Source organism: Rutilus rutilus (assembly GCF_951802725.1).
Source record: "Rutilus rutilus genome assembly, chromosome: 18".
Taxonomy (NCBI): Eukaryota; Metazoa; Chordata; class Actinopteri; order Cypriniformes; family Leuciscidae; genus Rutilus; species Rutilus rutilus.
In genome coordinates this window covers 8,511,052-8,532,040 of record NC_140231.1, presented here as the reverse complement: position 1 = coordinate 8,532,040, position 20,989 = coordinate 8,511,052, and the positions used below count along the sequence as shown (strand labels likewise).

Sequence of the window (20,989 nt, the reverse complement as noted above, 5' to 3'; positions counted from 1 at the left end):
GCTTTCTGGATTGACGTGTCAATCAGATTGTTCCTTTGCAGGTATCCTGCCAACCTGTGAGCGACCACGCTGAAGAAGATTTTTCCCTCGACGTTTAGAAGGCTGATCTGGCGGAACTGGCCGATCTCTGATGAGTCCTTTTCCTTGGGTATTAGGATCCCTCCGGCTCTCCGCCAGGACGTTGGTATCTCCTTCTTTTGCCACACAACCCTCATCAGTTTCCAGAGGAATCGCAGGACATCTGGTGCGTTTTTATAGAGCCTGTATGGAACTCCGTTGGGACCTGGGGATGATGCGGCCCTTGCTCGGCGCACGGTTTGTTCTACCTCACGCCACCTGGGTAGAGTGATATCCGGTTTGTGCTCAGGTGTATTGACTGGTGGCATGTCAGGAGGGAGCATAACTTCTTCCTGGTGTCGGTCATCTGTGCAGGAATTTTTCAGATGTTCTTCCAGGTCAGCCTTTGACACTGAGAGACTTCCGCTCTTCTCCTTTGTAAAGAGACTCTTCACAAATTTGAAGGGATCTTTGTAGAAGCGCGATCTTGTTTGCACCTTCCTTCTGCGCTTCCTTAGAAGGTTTTCCGCTCTCCTCAGTGTTGCAAGCCTGCTCTGAATCTCTTCTTGCAGCAGGTTTATACCTTCCTTCTCCTCCTCTGTGGCCTTCCTCCATTGCTTCTTCAGCTGCCTCCTCTCTTTGACTAGGCGGTCTATTTCTATCTGTCTTCTGGATTTGGTGGGGATTAACGGAGTAGCTCGTTTGCCTTCGACCACTCCGAACCGTTCCACCCCATAGGAATAGATAAGATCGCCCATTCTTTCCAACTTCTTCATGGTTGTACCTCTGATCCCCTCCAGTATGTTGCACAGATCTATGTTGACCTCCTTCCACAGCATCTTGTCGCAGGCCTTTGGCCACTTGACTAATGGCCTTCGCCCCTGGATCTTCTTTTCTGCTTTTGGTCGTGATGGGTTGGGTTCAGGTTGCTCTCCTGTGCCTTTTTCTTCCTCCTCTCGGACAGGGGTGTTGATGTCCTGCAGACTGTGGTGTGTATCCTGCTGCTGAACTTCTGTCGACTGACTCGGCCTGCTTCTCAGAAAGTAGCAGTCGATGCGATTTCCCTGTTGACCCTTCCTTAGGCACCCTTTCTTGCCCTGGTGTATTTTCAGGCCTTGGGTGGAAGTTACCTTCGTCCAACCACAAACGCAGTGCTGTAGCTTATGTCCTGCTGTAGCTGTCGGAGCCTCAGTTAAGCTGATCATCAATTCCGTAGTCTGTTCCGTTCCTGTGTTCGTTACCGGGTTGTCTGCCGACGAGCCATCTTCCGCCCCCGCTCTCGCTGGCTCTGGGGGTATTTTTTCCTTAGAACTTTTCGTAGCTATGTGTGGGTGGGACCCATACATCACAAGTGCTGGGTCCCGCCACCACGGGTAGCTAGCCCATGGTGGCCCCGTTGGGGTCTGTTCCCTCCTGCCAGCTGTCTTTCCATGCTGTCGCTAATTAAAAATTATGACATAATGGGCTCAGATGGCGTCAACAAACTGTTGGCTTGTGCCTACACTGTTCAGAAACTGAATGCCAGATCGGGCAAAAAATAAATAAATAAATAAATAAATAAATAAAAATAAAGCCCAACCCGTGCACGTTGTGTCTGAGTCCGGCCGACGGCATTAACTGTTATTATGAGCCCGAGCCCACCATTATTCAACATAATATCTGTGTGCGTGCAAACAAGCAAGAAGTGCCTTTGTAATCCGGTGACGCTTGTGTCCATTGATTTTTATTAATAAAACTTTTCTGCAAAGATGGAAGTTAACGATCGCCATCTCTGTAGTGAACGCGCATATAGATAGAAATGCACATTACACAATCAGAGAGTGGCCTTTTTCTTTTCGTTTTGAATTGTTTCGTTTAAAGAAATTGACGATCGGCATCTCCGTAGTGAACGCTATAGAGAGAAATGCACATCATGGATTACAGAGAGTAGGCTAGTCTATTTATTTTTGTTTTGAATGGTTTCGTTTAATGAAATTGATGATCGCATCTCCGTATGAACGCACGCGCCTAGAGAGAAATGCACATCATGGATTACTTAGCCTAATCAGTGAGTAGCCTATTTCTTTAGTTTTTAATTGTTTCGTTTAAATAAATTTCAAGCTTTATTTATATATATTTGTCATGTCTGTGAGGCATAGCCTACACTGAGTTTTGGTTAATTTATGAGATTTCAATGCAAGTGACCGCGGCATGCCCATCATGTCATGATTATCCAGGCAATTGGTTGATGAAAAATTTATTACAATTAAGAAACAATATATACAAAACGAAATTCGTTTTAAAGAGGCCTTTTACAAAACTAAATTTATTGAAGTGGTCAAATCGTCTGACTCCCGATGCATCCCATCTTATTTGTGCCGTTCACTTTTCATAATCAACAAAGATGGAAAAAATAACATTATAATATTTTAACAAATACGAAACTTAATGCGCTTATTTAATGAACTCGAGAACAAAATGCATCCTGGCAGCAGTGAGTGGGCGGTTGTTTCGGAGATGTGACATAAGGTTAGAGGTGTTTACATCTCTTGTATTTACCGCCTCTCCCTTCTCATTCGGTTGGAACCAGAAATATTGCCAAACTGCAACCACACATAAGCATTTTTTAGGCAATAAATAAATTATATATATTATAGGCTATATAAGTGCCGGTAATGACCGGTAATACCGCCCAACCCTAATGCATACTGAGTTTTTTACACTGTTAAAGAGTTGGATTCCCATGCTAAACATGGACAAAGTTTAAAAAAATTAAGTTGTATGTGTGATGGAATATTTCTGTGCCAAAAATACTCCTTCCGGTTTGTCACAAGTTTCGGAAAGTTTTTTTTGAGTATGGGCATGTGTGACGTCAGATCATGGGGCGGAATTTCCTTATACGGGCACTTCTCCCGGAAGGGCGCGCGCGCACCCGTAGACCAGAGCGAGAGAGCGAAAGCAGTACGCCCATCAAAGCGCTGTGCTCGGCTTTTAGGGAAGTCATCGGCTGCGCTGCCCAGTTCGACGCTGGATTTGCAGATCTTCTAATGCTTAAGGATGGAGCAGTCCCAACGATAAAGGTTCACGGTCGTGCGTTGGAACCGCAGGCGGTGAGTAAAACTGCTTCAAATGTCTGTGTGTTGTTAGCTATCGTGTAAGCACAGCAAGTAAACAATATGATCACGTATAGTTAATGTTGTCGTGATTCTTTCGCTCCGCCCACAAGGCACGCCTCCAGCCGCTCGTTTTTTTCCGGAAAGACTCGGTACAGCCTATCTTTCTTTTATAAACATAATAAAACTAAAGACTTTTTTGAGATATGAAGGATGCAATACTACTCTATAGGTACTCAAGATTAACATGAGATTGACTGAAACTGAGTGTTTCACCCCCCCTTTTAAGTGATTTCCTTGTCTTTTGTTGTTTGATTTACATTAAAAACAGGCCGCAGGAATTTAAGGCTGCTGTCACTAAGGGTGTGTTCACACTTGTAGTTCCATTCGCTTGGTACAAAAAAAAAAAAAAAAAAAAAAAAAAAAAAACATTTAGTGCTGGACCACTTAGCATTCAGATTTGCATTTTTATCACCGAACCAAAAGATACTGGATCTAAAGGCATAGGGATACGTTCACAACCAGATTGGTTGGCTTTTATGACATTTGCCTATTTTGAGACGGAAATTACCATGCAAGAACTTACCAAACAATGCTGTGTGCTGGGATAAATGCGCTTGTTGTATTTGCGTAGCCTACATACTGCATGATGGTATTTTGACCAGCTGAGAACTCGTGAAGAGCTTATAAAATGTAAAAACAGCGGCAGGAATCCCTCCGTCACACACAAACGAAGATCTGCTGTGACGAGATGTGGTTCTGATGCCTGTACCGAACTGTGATGGCAACATCACGACTATGATGAGAAAAAACAGGTATGCGTGAGCAATCTGTCATTTTTAGGGTCTCATCTTCCTGTTTTTGGTTCGTTTACATGTCTTTGGGTGCGTGTTGCGTTCATATATCATTCGAACCGTACCAGAGTTCATTTGGAAAGATGGGTCTCGGTTCGCTTGTTTGGTGCGCACCAGGGTTCGGATGGCATTCACACGTTCGGATGGCGTTCACACGTTCAAATGAACCGCACTAAAAGAACAAATTGAATCAGGGTTAATTTTATTTGAACCAAACATGCCAAGTGTGACCATACTACATGGATCCAAAATGCCGATACTGATACACATGCGTTGTCTTTCTTGACTGTTTACGTTCACTTAAGACTAGGGTTGGGCGATCTGACGATTTTATATTGTGATCGATCTTGAAGACACCTACTTTTCTACAATTTCTTTCAATTTTCAAGTGAATTGTATAGATCGTGATATTTTATGTCCTCGTAATAATGTTCATAAAAGGGGGCCAAAAGCAGGCATGCCAGGGCCAGTAGCGTCCACAGTCACTTCCAGGCCTTGATCGGGCCTTGCCCCCGCCGAATACCTTGGGCCAAAGCGGGCCAGCGAGTCTAGAGACAGCAGCGCCGCAGATGATTCCATACCAGCTGATCAGCATTAAAGACTTTTAAAATCATTTTAGCTCAAAACTCTCTTTCAGATAGCAGCAAGTGTTTGAATACCTTCTGTTTGTGATCTGATGTGGATTCTGATCACCGTATAAGGCAGATGCGATGCAAAAGACTATGCGCGCAAACCATTGCCATAGTAAACATGGCAAATATGACCACTTGAAGAAATCAGACAAATCATATAGGCTATCACAATCGTGTATTTATTTTATCTGTCTGTACATCTCTCTTTATACCGGTCACTGTCTGATATCTATATTTAGCTCTACATACGTTATAAAATAAAGACACTCCGGTTTTGTGGGAGCTTCCTCTGTTTCTCTGACTGAAAATATAAGCTGTTCAGGTCGTATTCTGTGTGGTATATTAGTAAAAATTATCATTCTTTCTAAATGTGATGTAAACATACTGTCTTGTGACTACAAATAAACAGACAACTGAATAAGTAGGCTACATGTCACCTCTTTCTTTTGTGAAATAACGGTAAACCACTTTATTGCTTATGATCAATGATGAAATGTGCACAATGAAGGTGCTGGATCGTTTTTAGAGCACTAGAGTATATGAAATGTCCATAAAAACTTGAAACACGCTTACTTCAGTCCGTATATGATCTATGATCCATGTTGCGAGCATTGTTAAACTCATCGCGGCGTTCCACGCAGAAAGCGATCCCATGCGCGTTGTTAAATAGACCTACTAAATATTGTTAGTCATATTTTCCATGTGTTGGTAGTCAAACTCCAGCTCTGACAGCATCGTGTGGAAAATTAAACATCACTTTTGTTTTGTGCTACTGCACTGAGGAAACTTACACTAATGGCACGTGTCTGAACGCAAAGCTGAACAGGCAGAGGGTGAAGGAACAGTGCTAAAATGGTCCTTCGTGAAGTTTGAATTCTCCGCTGCATACTTTCTCATGCATGCTACGGCGCAGTGATTGGATTGAACAAGCACTTTTTTCATGAATATATGCAGAGAAGCGCTCAGAACCGGATGACATAGAATCATGTTCTCCAGCCCCGGCAGCCAATCACAAACTCCGGATACACGCAAATCTACCTTAGATTCCACGAAGTTGCTTCGGTTTGGTTTTGCTTTTCAACCCGGAAGAACGAAATTGCTTTTGATTTCCACTTTTGAGAGCTTTTAGTGTTTTCAGTGACGTGCAGTCTGTAAAAATCATCACATCTCAAAAAAACAAAAAAAAAGCACCTATGTTTGTTTTCACATACTTTCCAGTGCTTGAATCCAAAATGGCTGAAATTCAAGAACTTTCAAGCATGGAAACCCTGTGGGGGAGAACATGCAAACTGCACAGAGAAAGGCGTCCTGGCTGAGCCGGGACTCGAACCAGAGACCTTCTTGAGGTGACAGTGCTATCCCACAGAGCCACCGTGCCTCCATTTAATAAACATTACGTAAAAAATATATCAATTTAATTGCAGAACCTATACATATTTATGATTGTATGAGTGTGAATATATATTTTAAATAACAATAATAAAGAAAAGTACAGACCTCCACTTCTCCTCTGGTGAGAGCTGGGACAGATCAATCTGTTGAAATATGAGTGATTTCAGCAATTAGTTATAGCAACATTCAAGCAGAAGTGCACTTCATTACATTGCAACCTTAAGCTAAAATGCGTTCAATTTCTTTTTCAATATCACAAATCACAATCACAAACAGTGTCCACATATATTTATCTAATAGGGAAAGCTTCATCGTGGACCCACTCCCAGCACCAGAGTCCAGTGAATCTAGTGTTCCTCAACATGGAGTTCTGGCAGGACCGCAAGTAACTTTTAGGGCTGAACGATTTTGGAAAATAATCTAATTGCGATTTAGTTTTATCAATATTGCGACTGCGATTTAATATGTGATAATTTAAGCTTTTTATCTTTTCTATTATTCAACAAAAACAAGCAATAAATCATTGTAAATTAGGGAAGGGAATCTTTAGCCGATCCCATTTTTTTCTTTAATTGATCTTATTAATACAACTTAAAATATTGAATTACATAATTATAAGTAGGCCTACATATAATACAATAACATGTTAATAATTTTAACAAATATAGCTTCAAAACAAATAACAAAGAGGGGAAAAAAATATTACAAGCAATAAACAGAGTGCTTTCAGTATTTAAGAGTAGGCTGTCTGAACGGTTTCATCTCTTTTGAAATTATAAGATGTGGTTTGTCCTGTCTGTTTAATAACTTAAGATATACAGTAACTGACTGGGTCACATTCATTTCGCGTCATAAAAGCATTTTGAGATGCAAGTACATTTAACCACGTAGACGGAGTCGCTCACAGCCGCATGCTCAAACGCTCTTCGCAAAGCGCGCGTCAGTATTTGAAATTGAAAGCAGCTTCTGTCGGTGATTTTCATATTTTTAATATATAAGCCAACTGCATTCCAAGACATGATGCCTTCGTAGAACATTTGTAAGTAAAATACCGGCGGGCGAGACCGCGCACTACAAAAGTACCATCACGCAGGCCGCACGTAGGCTATCATATCTTGTGCAACGAAGCCCGCAAATGTCCTTGTAATTCGCTTCAACTTTTCCGAACTTTATTAAAGATTATTTCTCGTAAGGTTCGAGTGGTGTCGTGTGTGTGTGTGTGTGTGAGACAGGAATTAGAAGCAAGCAGAATACGGTTGTTTATAAAGCACACGCGTCATCACATATCTGTGTTTAAAACTAAGCTCAGACATAAATCTGAAATTATCTTAATCGATACAGAATCGTTGGAGAGAATCTATAACACAATATCAAATAAATTAAACACTTATTTCCTGTAGCCAGGCCTATATGCGTAGCGTGCCAAGTTGATGCTTCATCTGCAATAGACTACAGACTGGATTACTCTCGCGTGTCACGTGACCAGACTGTAATCGCAGCTTTGCGGTTATAAAAAAAAAAAAAAAAAAAAAAAAAAACGCATTTCATCATATCGCCATATTATCGCAAATGCAATTAATCGTTCAGACCTAGTAACTTTGTTTCAAGAACTGCAAATCTTCTGTAGAAGTCTGTGGCACTTTGTCCAGCAAGCAGATTCTGAACCAGACGGAGGCATTTTAGTCTGAATATAGGGAGCTGTGTTGCGCCGTCCCAAGAATGTATGCTGATCAATTGCTCCTGTCTGCCTTGTTGCTGCTGTTGAGTTGGTTTGCGTCTGTAAGCTTTGTATATCTTTCTGTTTTGAATCATTATTTACTATCATTCCTTGTTGTTTATACTGCTAAATATAGCTTACTCAACATCACATTAACCTGACATCGCTAGCTTCAATCTTAATCGTTATTGCTAGCACAACGCGCTAGTAATTCGCTAGCCTCTTAGCGTGCCATCCGTGCGTTTTTTCTCTCGCGCACTAGATCACTAAAAATAATGTTAAAGAGGTGTGTGAACTCGCAAGTACGATGTCAGGCACTGTAATTTGCTCTGGCCCCCTTCCTGTTTGCCGGAGTGATGAGATACTTAGTAGACTGTCCTCACTCAATGGCTGCCTGTCTAAGTGGTGTCCGCAAAATAATATAGAATTCATAGACAATGGGCCTATTTCACAAAAATGGCCGCCGAGACCGGAAGTAGGGTAAACTCTTTTCCGCTGAAAGCGCTAGCAGTAGCAGTCGGAGGGCAAATGTGGAGACTAATAGCAGCCAGTCCTGTTGCGTACCTTTTTATGTTTGCACTCATAGAAGAAACAACCCTATTTATAATTGCACAGCTTTCCTTGTGACGAAATGTTGAAAAAGCGCTGGATTTGGGCTATACCGAGAGAAGAGGGGCACTTTTTTGTGTGTTAAGCACTTCACAGAGGATGAAGTCCATGTAACTTACGAGTCTACGAGAGTCCGGTCGTAGATATCTTACGCCGCAGGCCGTGCTTTGCAGATTTTCATGGAACAACTGGGGAGAAGTTAAATCACGCCAGACAAAGACGGCAAAAAGACGTGTCTGTGGTGTGAAGGAAGCAGATGTTGAAAATGGAGTGTTGATGCCGGTTCGGGAGAGATGCCCTGACAAAACATGTTTATATTGCACTTGATTGTTATCTGATTTGCACATCATGCACTTTTATTTATTATTATTAACTGTTGGCAAATTAAAATTGTTTGTAGAAGTTGTTTTCTGTATCTTTCTTAAAAATGAGTGAACACGGAGCAGTTTTTCCTTGAGCGGTACTGGAAAACCCGGAGTGGATCAGGAGCGGAGTGATAACAGAACGCTTAGAGTGGAGAGAGGAACATGCTTTTGCTCCACTCCAGGCTTTGATCACATCCCCCTAAGCAGGGTGAATAGCCTACCCCTCGTCTTTCCCATTCAAACTAAAATTAAGACATTTATTACACTATTTGAGAAATGTAAGCATATTTACAGCATTCAAATTATGAACAGTGAATTTAAGACATAAGGACAGGGGGGAACCCTGATATTGACGGAAATCCGTCGTATACTCTCGTAGCGACTGAGAACTTTAATTCCTTTATATATTATGAAGTGTATTACTGAATATAAAATTACATACATTATGATATATTAGTAAATATGTCTCACATTTTTAAATATATGAAAATTACGCCATAATCTAGTCACTAGTGGAAGATTGCTGCAATCTCCGGGACAAACTAACACTTAACATGAAATTTTAACAAAAGCAACTAGATTTCAATCAAACATAGCCTACAATCAGACATCATTTCAATTTATTTCTTTATTTTGTTTAGCTATAGTAAGTGTGAGCTTAGCCATCAAGTGCCATGCCATTTAAATGAATGGAACTTTTTTTTTTTATGTAAGCAAACGTCAAGAATAATTTGTAACCTTTGTCCAATTTCGATCTTGTCACAGCTCCCTGAAAACTATCAACAAAACGGACAACATCAGCTATTCTTACTTTTGTCAAATATATTAATGACAGAGAAAACAAGCTGTGCACAGTCCATTTTGAGAATGAATGGCGATCGTAGCGGGCGGCGGCGCGACCGGAAGTATCGCTACCCTACTTCCGGTCTCGGTCGCCATTTTGTGAAATAGGCCTATTGGAAAAGCTTTTGGGGCAGACCTGACCTGTTGAAAAGAGATGGTATTCATCCCTCCTGGGATTGTGCTGCTCTTCTCTCTAGTAATATGGCACATAGTCTTAGAGCTCAAGCATAAATTGGGGCTCAGGTCAGGAAGCAGACAGACTGGCTAAATCGACCGTCTGCTACAGGGCTCCAGACTGCGACCAATTGGTTACATTTTGCGACCATTTTTCCTGCCAGTGCGACCAGATATTTATTTAGGTCGCGCTGGCGCGACCACAACGATGCAGAGCAGCGAATGCAAACGGATGATGAAAAATGAAAGCGGAACGAAAATGCGCTACTCATATGCTTCACGGACCGTTTATTATTTCGGACCAATAATAGACAGCGCAGTGCCCCGAAGCAGAGCCATTAACTTGCCAGTCGCAGGCTGATCACGCGACACTGTTACTAGGAGATCCAGACTCTGGAGATCCAGTGAAGAAATCCATTGAATTCACCTCAGAATTAATAACATTATTGTTATAAACCATAGATATCAGATCAAACAGCGCTGACGTGGAAACCAGGAGAAATACTTGTAGAAGGCTTTCAGTCCACAAATCAGCAAAATTCACCATGGATTTAGGCTAATGTAGTAACTCAAACCATAACTATGGTATTGTGACAGAAATAGTCAAACGCTTACAAGTACTACACATCTTTTTCCAGCACTTCAAAACTATAATATCATATATAAATGTTATTTTTAATGTGATGAGGGTGTTCTGCACATGGATCTCACTCAGCCCAGGTCTTCAATACAGATGCATTAATAGCTAGCACTTATTTTCTCGTATTACCGTCATCAACAATATGGCTATTCCATTTTATTTATCCATGGCACATGCATTTTTATTCTTTATAAGTGTTGTCCAATGACTTGTTTGCATTATTTAGGCATTATTTTATTTCTTTGTAAGGCAGTTTTTTTTTTATAAAGAAATCTTAAGGAATTTTGCACTGGTTCAAACTAGTCTACTGTATTGTATACGTTTGATTTATGTTGAAGTGTTTGGGACATGGCTTTTAATGGTGAGAATTCGGTTTTTGTAATCAGGCTTTCCAAAAAATTATATCAATTTGGATTTAAATGTATCAGCCAATGTATCGGTTATCAGTTTAAAATATAAAGAATAATCTTATCAGACAAAATATTTATATTGGTGTATCCTACTATTTATTTTTTAGATACAATAGCCAACACTAAAAATATTAGTATACAAATAGATACACTACCGTTCAAAAGTTTGGGGTCAAAATGCTGAAAAATCAGCTTTGATCACAGGAATAAATTACACTTTACTGTATATTCACATAGAAAACAGCTGTTTTAAATTGGAATAATATTTCACAATATTACTGTTTTTGTTTGTATTTTTAATCAAATAAATGCAGCCTTGGTGAGCAGAAGATACTTTTAAAAACATTAAAAATCTTACTGACCCCAAACTTTTGAACGGTAGTGTATGTTTCTTCTCCAATTTGTTGAAATATAAACATTTAAATGATAGATGTGATAATTTATTTTCATGAGTGATTTAAACATGCATTAAATAAGACAACACTAACAAGTAAAAAATAATGTAATGTAATAGTGAATAGGGGTGCATATGATACAATATTGCAATTTTAAACAATTTGCGATATGCAGAGTATTGTGATAACATATTGCAAAATATTGCGATTTATCCTTTTTTCAATCAGTTATTACATTATCAGTTAAAATGACCGTTAAATGAATAAAAACATGTTTATTGGTTGAACAAATGCTTTATTATAACAAACTTGATTTGTTTATTCAAATTTCAACAATCAAAAACATGACTAATCAAATAATTGACTGGATTAGATAAATTATTAATGATAAAAATAAGTAGTTAATTACATTTAAGAATAATAGAGCCCTATGAAATGTGTTTTATTCATTTTTATGATATAATACAAATATTTAATTAGTAATCAAATGAATGCATAACAATTTACTAAATTAAAACATGGACAAAATATATTCCTCAAATAATGTTTAAATAAATTGTATTATTGTTGTTATTTTGAGTTAAAAGTTAAACCGAACCGCTATTTTGACTTGGCTTGATTGCTTGTGTTACATAAATCATTTTTGTCTAATGCGGGTGCGTTTCAGGTCTCTGTCTTTATGTCAAACGGGTCAGGTACGGAAATAAATTAGAGCTGCTGTCGGATAACAGGTTGGGTGTTCTGTTGAATACTGCGGGTTTACCAAACAGGACCTGTTCAGGACTCGACCAATCACAAGTTATTGACGCAAAACCGTTAAAAGTCGCCAGCATGTAAACAACATACAGATGAGGCTTTCGCTTCATGTTCTGCTTTGTAACTTCGTGAAACTTTAGTAAACCATAGTAAATCACACATCGTTATTTAGAACAGGTTGTATCGATTTTACTCATGCAAGTAGTTCTTATGTTCAGTAAAACACATCACTTGTTTGGAGAGGTTTTTGGACTTTTGATAAAAAGGCTACCATGGTTCCAAATGCCATAACTTTTTATTGCTTTGAGATCAACACAAAATTTGGCCCAGATGCAGTTGACCTGATTGTGTGAACAAGGCCAAGCTGATTTTATGACCTGTCATATATAGCCTACTTTCAAATATTCATGTCAAGCATGAATAATAACAAAATAAATAAATAACATAACTTTTTCAGGGGTTTTCAGCAATGTTGTAACACATGATCAAAATCAGATTTCTTCAAACTTTGAAAAGTTTTCTAACAAAAGAGACCATGTACTTAATACCCTTTTTTAAATATAATCCATTACTTTTTAAGTATACCCATTAAGACGTGAAATTATTAAAAAGACCTTCAGGGTGTCAGGAGTCAACAGAGAGCTTCCATTAGAGGTCGACCGATTGATTGTTCCAGTTATCGGTTATCGGCAAAAATCCATACCGACAGTTTTTCCGTGTTGCATCAGTTGCTGGAGCAGCTGAGAAGGAGGGTCCATTGTCATTATACAGTACGTGTACTTCTCGTAGATATTTAAAGATGACCATCTAGAAGCATGTTTGCTTGGATTTAATTAAAATGGTAACACTTTACAATAAGAGTCCATTTGTAACATTAACTAAGGTTAATAAAAGTATTTCTCATTGTTAATTTCAACTGCCCCCAATAGGTGACTAACCGTTAGTTGACTAGAAGAGGCTTGGTCTACCAAAATTTTATTATTCAGTTAGTCGCAGAAAAAATAAGCTCCACAGGAAGTGCCGAAATCACGCAGGCTGTAACGGACAGATCGTTAACGGCAGGAAATCCAAAGATTCGCCTATCATTCATCGACCTCAAATATGGCTTATCACTTGAAACGTAAGTAGTAGCAACTTTACAAGTCCGCTCGCTCTAATGTTAACCTAGATAAATTGCGCTATAATTAGTTTTAGAGTTTTTGTAAACTCACAATAACAATAAAATGTTGTGCTTTTGTAAAATAGAGAAAACAAACAGGATGCGCTTTCTGCCATCTCGGTCTCAGGGAACTTGATGCGTCACAAAAATAAACCGAAACTCAGCTTATACTTGCCTCACAGACATGAGAAAAATATCTATAGAAAGCTTGAAGTGTCTTCTTTTGAATGAACAAATTCAAAAGGAAAATAAATATCCTCAGATTATGTAATCCATATGAAACGTGCATATATATGCGTCCACTACTGCAGACATGACGAGTCAGCATCGTTGACTTAATCTCTGCAGCCGAAAACAGAGAAAACATTAACAATAAATTATAAAAATGTTTAGACAAGTCTCCTTCAGTTTTTTTTCACGACACATTCATAGTCATTACATTTGCTGGTGCACTGTGGCAAGCTTATGTGTGCGCTTGAACGCTGATTAGGCTATGCATTTTATATAGGCAGTTAAAGACTCATTATTATGATTTATGGCTTAATATAAAGTCATCTCTCCTGTGGTTATTAATGATCATTATTAATGATGATCATGCTGTTGAGGTTGTACATCTTTTTTTTAATACCTTGGTACTGTAATAGATGAAAAGTTGACTTTTGAGGCTCATGTGGATGCTGTGTGCAAGAAAGCCCATCAAGCGTATGTATTTATGGAAGCTTTGTGACTTTAATGTGGACAGTACTTCTGAAAATGTTTTATTCTTGTTTTATTGAATCTGTCATTACCTTTTCATTTGTGTGCTGTATGGGTCACTTAGCCTAATCTTAAAAACAGAAATTGATTACAGGGTATTGTGAAATTGTGTGGTAAGTTTGTTGGCACCACTTTGAATAATTTATATGAAGTCAGGACTCTGAAGAAGGCTGAGTTAATTATGAGATTCTAGCCATCCCTTGCAGAATGTTTTTAAGTTTCTTCCTTCTACTCGTAGTTATTATCTGCCATTTCGTCAGACGAATAGATTTTAAAATCATTTTGTACCAGCTGCCATTTTTATTTATTATTATTATTATTATTATTATTATTATAATAGGTAAATTATTTATGGAAGTCTTTTTTCCCCCCTTTCTTTTTGTGTGTTGAGGTGTTATGCATTTGTTCTTGCTGATTGTATGGTTTACTGTTGGCTGTGAAACAAATTGCCCCTTGGGAATAATAAAGTTGACCTAACCTAAACCCACAATTAGTCGACTAATCACTTAAATGAACGACTACTAACTGAAAAATCTTTAGTCGAGGGCAGCCCTAATTTCAACATTTACAAATACATTTTTACATTTTAAAGTTGTATCTCTTAACATTAGTTAACTCACTATGAACTTGCATGATCAAGGTATAATTAATATATTTGAAAAAATTATTTTTAAAAAGTACAGTACATTTTCATGGTTGAGTACCATTTTTCAATTTCTGTAATAAAGTTCGGCACTATTTTATGTGTTATGTTTGTTTTCATTCAGTATCCATTTTAAAAACTATCGGTTGATTAATCGGTTATCGGCCAGCGTGGTCCAACCTAGTTATTGTTATCTGTAAAATCCACTATCGATCGACCTCTAGCTTACATATTATATAAAGCTTGAAGGATGAAGACACATCGGTAAGTCTATATCGGCTGCAAAAATCCTGATCGGAGCATCCCTAGTGGACTTGACAACACTTTTGTCAAGTGGCTAATCAGAAAGAGTTTTATTTGTAGTAGCAACAGTATTTGTATTTATTCATTTATAAAGCACCTTTCAGGCTACACAGCAACTTCAAAGTGCTGTACAATGCAAATAGTATTAACAATCAATCAACAATACATGCAATATAAAAGAAAAAAAAGAAAACACACAAACCAATGAAAAAAACATTATAATGTGTACAGAGGTACGTTTAGGTGGCGTTTAATCAACTAGGTGACTACAGCACAATGAAAAAATACATAACCAGAAACAAATTAGCTGTACTATTTCAAAACAGAAGTGCATCACAAAGCTCAGTGCAAGTAGTCCATTTGGCTATTGCCCTTAGATAAAAAAAAAAGCAGTTCCGGACCACAGTATTATTCCTGTATCTAACTTCAAAGAGGAATCAAAAAATGACTCCCAAGTACTTTACTTGACCCTGCAGGTAACTAAGTTAAGGAACATGCACTTGAGTCCTTGCTATTCAGTCTCAAAAGCAAGTAAATTTGAGTGTCATCCACAGAGATGGTAGGAGATACCATATATATATATTTTTTTTTAAATCATTCCCAAAGGGAGCATATAGTGAAAACAAAACTGGACCCAAAATGGATCCTTGTGGAAACCCACAGGTAATGGGCGCTGGGAGGAAAAATAATTACCAAATTTCACTGTAAAAGATCTTTTAAAATCATTCCCTGGATTCCAACAAACTATTTTAAGCAGTTCAGGATTAAATGATCAATGGTATCAAAAGCTGCTGAGAGATCCAATAGAGTTAATGCCACATGATTACCTGTGTCACTGAATAGCCGGAGGTCATTTACAACCCTTAAAAGGGCTGATTCAGTACTATGCCCACGTCTTAAAACCATTTTGAAATTGATCTAAAATAATTTGGTTAAAAAAGTTGATAATTGTCCCAATAGAACTTTTTTTTATATCTTAGATAAGCTGGGTAATTTTGATATCGGGTGATAATTATTTTTTTATCATATGGGTCCAGAATTTATTTATTTATTTTAAAGTGGGGCTCAATGATAGCTTGCTTGAGACAATGTACAATCTAGAGTGTAACGGTTCTCGATAAAAAAAAAACAAAAAAAACAACCGTACCGTTCTCCACCCACGGTTCGGCAAGCACTTGCACCGCGGTTCATCTTAAATTTGATGACGCATCTAATAATATGGTTTGTTGAAAATAATGCGTAAAAAAGATGGACAGAGCTTGGCTAATGTATGTTTCTGTCAATGGATACACATTCTGGCTTCCCAATACATTACAACAGTGATAATCAAAAAACATGAACTAAACAATCACTCTTTGTAAACTTTGTTCAATGCGAGTACCGTATGCTCTAATATGACCAGCACCAGTCATTTACGGCATCATCACCCGGGTGTTGATAGCATGCGAGCGCAGGTGAGACCTGAACAGCACACGTGGTTATCTGTTTAAACTAAACTCATTCAAGCCGTGCCAATTTAAACACTGAAGAGCAAGACAACGCAAAAAAGAACTCTAGATGTTTTACACATTTTTTAAAAACTGCACTTTTGAGGAATCCCATTTATTTGATGCATGAATGAAGATGAGAGATTGAAGACAACGTGAGACTGCATGCGTTGGTTGGTAATGCATAGACGGACATTGTGTGAAGATGTGGAGAGAATCAAAATAAAGGTGCCATATATATATATATATATATATATATATATATATATATATATATATATATATATATATATATATATATATATATATATATATATACTAGGGATGGGAACGACACGGGATTTGGGAAATCGACTGTCGAGGCCCATGTGTCGACTTTTTGTCGGCCTTTTTTTTTTTAAAGAGCAGCAGCAATGCGGAGGGTGGAAAATATTCTACATCAGGGTCCGAAATTAACACCCGCCAAGCGCCAAATGCGGGTAGATTTTCTGTTTGGCGAGTAAATCTCAAAAGGCTATCCGCCACACTGGCGGGTGAATGTTCATAACAAAATATGAAATTTTAAGCGCGCACGCACGAGCAGAGAGAGAGAGCGAGTCCCGGCCGCGCGCGCGCGCACTCACTCACCATTCAGAGCGGTCAAGCTTCCCCGTACTTTTTGACAAGCGTCCTTGACAGGGCGGCCAGAGCTTCTTTGCAGCTCAAGTCGGCGGCGGTGTGTACGTACCTACAGTTAACGCTCTTTCTGTTGACGGCGCTGAGGAAAAAGCTCCCGCAACTGTAAGAAGCTGTCGCCGCCCATTTCCGCTGCTGCTTCTGTTTACACACCATGGTCGTTCTTTTCTCGAGAAAAGGAGTTTTCTCATAGCGTTTGCAACGCAAACCTTCAGGGAACTGAGGTTAAAGTAACCGAGGAAATGTAATAAATTAAAAGGCAAAAAAAAAAAAAAATGCAATTTGGAAAACCCACAAGCCCCGCCCCCTCGACACTATTTTTTTTGTCGAGTGGAGCATGTGTCGAATGTCGGTCGTTTTGTCGAGAAAAAGTCCCATCCCTAATATATACACATACACACATACATACACACACACATACATACACACATACATACGGGGTGTAACGGTACATCAACTGTGGAAAGATATCAATTAAACAGCTTGAGAATAATATCTCACGTAGCCTAGCATTACATTTACCTCAGGCATTTAGTGTCGACAGCAGGTTAGTTCGCTAGAGAAATGAACTCTAGAGAGAAGCATTTTGTAGCACTATATTAGCCTATTCATTATATTTACTTAACCTGTTAGTAATGTCTTGGTTATTAAATGTATGTTTAAATAAATGTGTCATGAAAACAACTTGACAGCCACTGTGTGAATGATTAGGCTATATTTCAAAAATAAAAGAGGAAAATTTACTTTAGAATTAGATTTAGAAGTTAATGCAAAACTGAATATATATATATATATATATACATATAGGTTTGGTAGGTTTATATATATCACAGGCACAGCCACGTACCGCACTAGACATTATTATTATTAATGGAAGGAAACGTAGGCGTGTTATCCAAGCATTAATGGCAAGGAAAGACCTTTATACTGTGTCTGTGAGCGGCACATATGAGGTGTTTCTGGGTTTTTTCTGCTCCGAGGTTATTGTGGCATTTCTTTGAGGTTTAGAATCCAGTATTTCTGTCATTCTTTTGTCTTTTATGAATTCAATAAAGAATTTCGTCTCGTATTCTGTCCAATCACACCGCGCCTTCTAAGTCAGGTGACCTGTAAATGCGAAAAAACTATTTCCATTGCAGTTTTGCGAAATATTTATTTTTCGAATTGCCTGAAAAACCACCTCATGCGAGCGTAAAAACTTTTTTGCGATAAATGGGAGTTTTTGCAAAATTGACGTGTTTCCATTGAGCGTATTTTCAATTCGCAATTTCAATTTGCGCAATTTGAAGGGTAATGGAAACGCGGCTAGAGAGCCCACGCCCCACCAAGAGGTTTTTTTTTTTATATATTTTTATATATATATATCTGAACAGTCGTTGGTGTAGGTTAGAAACTCACATTGATTTTTTTTAAACGAGGCGGCAAAGGTGACACCGACACGGATATATATAAATGCCGTGACCTGAAAGTGTTTATTTATAGAATTTGCAGAAAAAGGTCAGGTGTCCGGAATACCGTCTAAAACTAGAAAACTGTGAAAAAACAAAAACAAAAAAAGCGTATTTTTGTCCCACCAAAAGCCTTATTTGATCGATGAGTGATGTAGTACTGTCCTCACTAAAGTCCTTGGTTACCAGTTACTTCCTTTGAACATGGATGTGCATGGTTGTTTTATTGAAAAGTGGTAACTGTGTATTATTGTATAGCTAATATGTAGCTGATAACGTAACATTGTTGTGTTATAGTCATTTAGGTTTTTTGCATTTTATTTTCCTGTTTTTCTGGTGAAGTTTAATATTAATAATATTTAATTCTGATGAATTTTACATACTTGTATTTGGACAAAAGTGCATCTGGGGGGGGGGGGGGGGGGGGGGATTGATAGAAATCTCGCCTAGGGTGCCAAAAAGGCTAGAAACGGCCCTGTATACATACATACATACATACATATATACATATATATATATATATATATATACATACATATATGGGTCAAAGACGAGACGTCACCATTTTGGTGTCCGCATCAAATTAAATTTACAAAAGTGATTTTACATACAAAAAAACACATATTAAATGCAAGTAAAGTGTCTACTTTCATGTTTCAAATAACTTTTGTGAAAATAAAATGACAAAATATGAGTTAAATAATGCTCCAAAGTGTAAAATTGTCATTCAGCGTAATGGTCCGGACTTTGATTTTACTATTACATTTTTAAATAAACGTATAAAATACCATGTTAAAAAAAATATTTGCTTCCTTGGCATGTTCACATAAGTGTTGGCTGTATTATATTAAAAGGACTATGTGTTATTTTTTTCCTTAAGTATTGAAATAACTAGGGGACTTTTGTCCCGAATATGCAGTTTGTCAGAGGTCATTCAGTGTAACAGGATCAGAAAGCCATTTTGAAATTAAATAAACAACCAATAGTCATCAAGCAGTCTGTGACATCATCAATGGGCACCCTGAAGATTGTGTGGTGCTGCAGCAAGTTAAATTTATTGCTCTTAAATATTTGATAAGTTCACCTTTTCATAGTTGTAACTTGAGTTACAAAAACATGTGTCATTCAGTGAAATGCCAAAAAAACACTTTTATTGTTAGATTTTTTGAAAAACAAGTAAATGTTGTGAATAATTATGATTAATCTTTCTGGTCAAGTTCACTGTTTGATATAGGTGGCTAGTTGTTAGCTAACAATATTAGCTTAAGTAGAAGTTTCGTCATTCAGGGTAATGTTTTGTCATTCGGTGTAATGCAAATTGTCTGTTACACCACAGTGTCATCCATTACACTGAATGACAGTGTCACTGTTTAGTTAACATTTTTAGCATTTTATTTATATTTCAGACAAATGAGGGATGTTTAGCACTAAAAGAAAATATTAAACTTTATAAATATTAATGTTTAAATGCATTTTTTTTATGCGTTACTGATTTATTTTAGATGCCCACAAACAAAGAGAGTTACTAGGCACCGCCATAAAGTTAATGCAGGCCCAGTAGCTAGGGCAGCGCTTTTAGCAAGGACACGAGAAAGGTATTGAGGATTGCAATGTCAAAATAATAGGGCTGAGTTAAAAAGATTGATTTCTCGATTTTAATCGATTCTCATTTTAAAGAACCAGTACTGATTTGTAAATCGATCTTTCAGTCTATACTGTTTTCAGTTGATGTTAATCCATATCAGATTTATTTGAAATCGAAACAAATCGTGAAATTTGAGTCAAAGTGCATTTATCCATCATAAAATTCATCATAAAAGTGCATCTATTCATCATTGAAGTGCTCCTCATCGCTCTGGGGGGTTAATAAAGGCCTTCTGAAGTGAAGCGATGCGTTCGTGTAAGAAAAATATCCAAAATTTAAAACTTTATCGACTAAAATAACTAGCTTCTGGCAAACGGCCTTACGCATCGATTTGCGGTGGATGAGTAAACCGTGACCTGTCGCACAACATAATGTCGAACGCGGAAGCGCAGACGATAGAGCAAAATCACGATCAGAGGTGGACGAAGTACACAACTTCCTTACTTCAGTGAAAGTATAGATACTACTGGTCAAATATTTCTCCGTTACAAGTAAAAGTTGTAAAGACCTATTTTTACTTAAGTAAAAGTACAGAAGTACTCGTTTTTAAAAATACTTAAGTATCAAAAGTAAAAAGTAAATGTCAATGCATTGTTTTATTATTGTTGCATTGTTGTATGTAATACTTAAAGTACCGTATGCCTCTGAATCTATGCCTGCCTACACTCATATCAATATCAAATTTATTTCTAGAACACAGTTCCAGTAGTGGGATTGAATGTGAGATTGAATAAGTGCACTAAATAACGTCCACAATGGTTTCGGACACCAAAATGGCTGTTCCCTAAAATATTTCCCTATTTAAAGTTTTTTGGCTTTTAGTGTGAATGTTAGCCTTACTGTTATCTATAATCTAGTGTGCTCCAAAAAAGTGACAAAATTCGCATTTAGAAAACCAAACCCAACGTTGAAAATGAAAATCAGGTTTATGTCAGAA

At 37.8% G+C, this 20,989-nt stretch overlaps 1 protein-coding gene across 1 annotated transcript in view; it reads right to left on the bottom strand.

Annotated features, from left to right (window-relative positions):
• Positions 1 to 20,989, bottom strand: part of rnf121 (ring finger protein 121) — a 99,255-nt gene that overhangs the window by 72,508 nt on the left and 5,758 nt on the right. Inside the window, exon 2 of the mRNA XM_084386918.1 lies at positions 6,133 to 6,170. Within this exon, the coding sequence (XP_084243044.1) occupies positions 6,133 to 6,170 (38 nt within the window). The remainder of the gene's footprint in view (positions 1 to 6,132; positions 6,171 to 20,989) is intronic.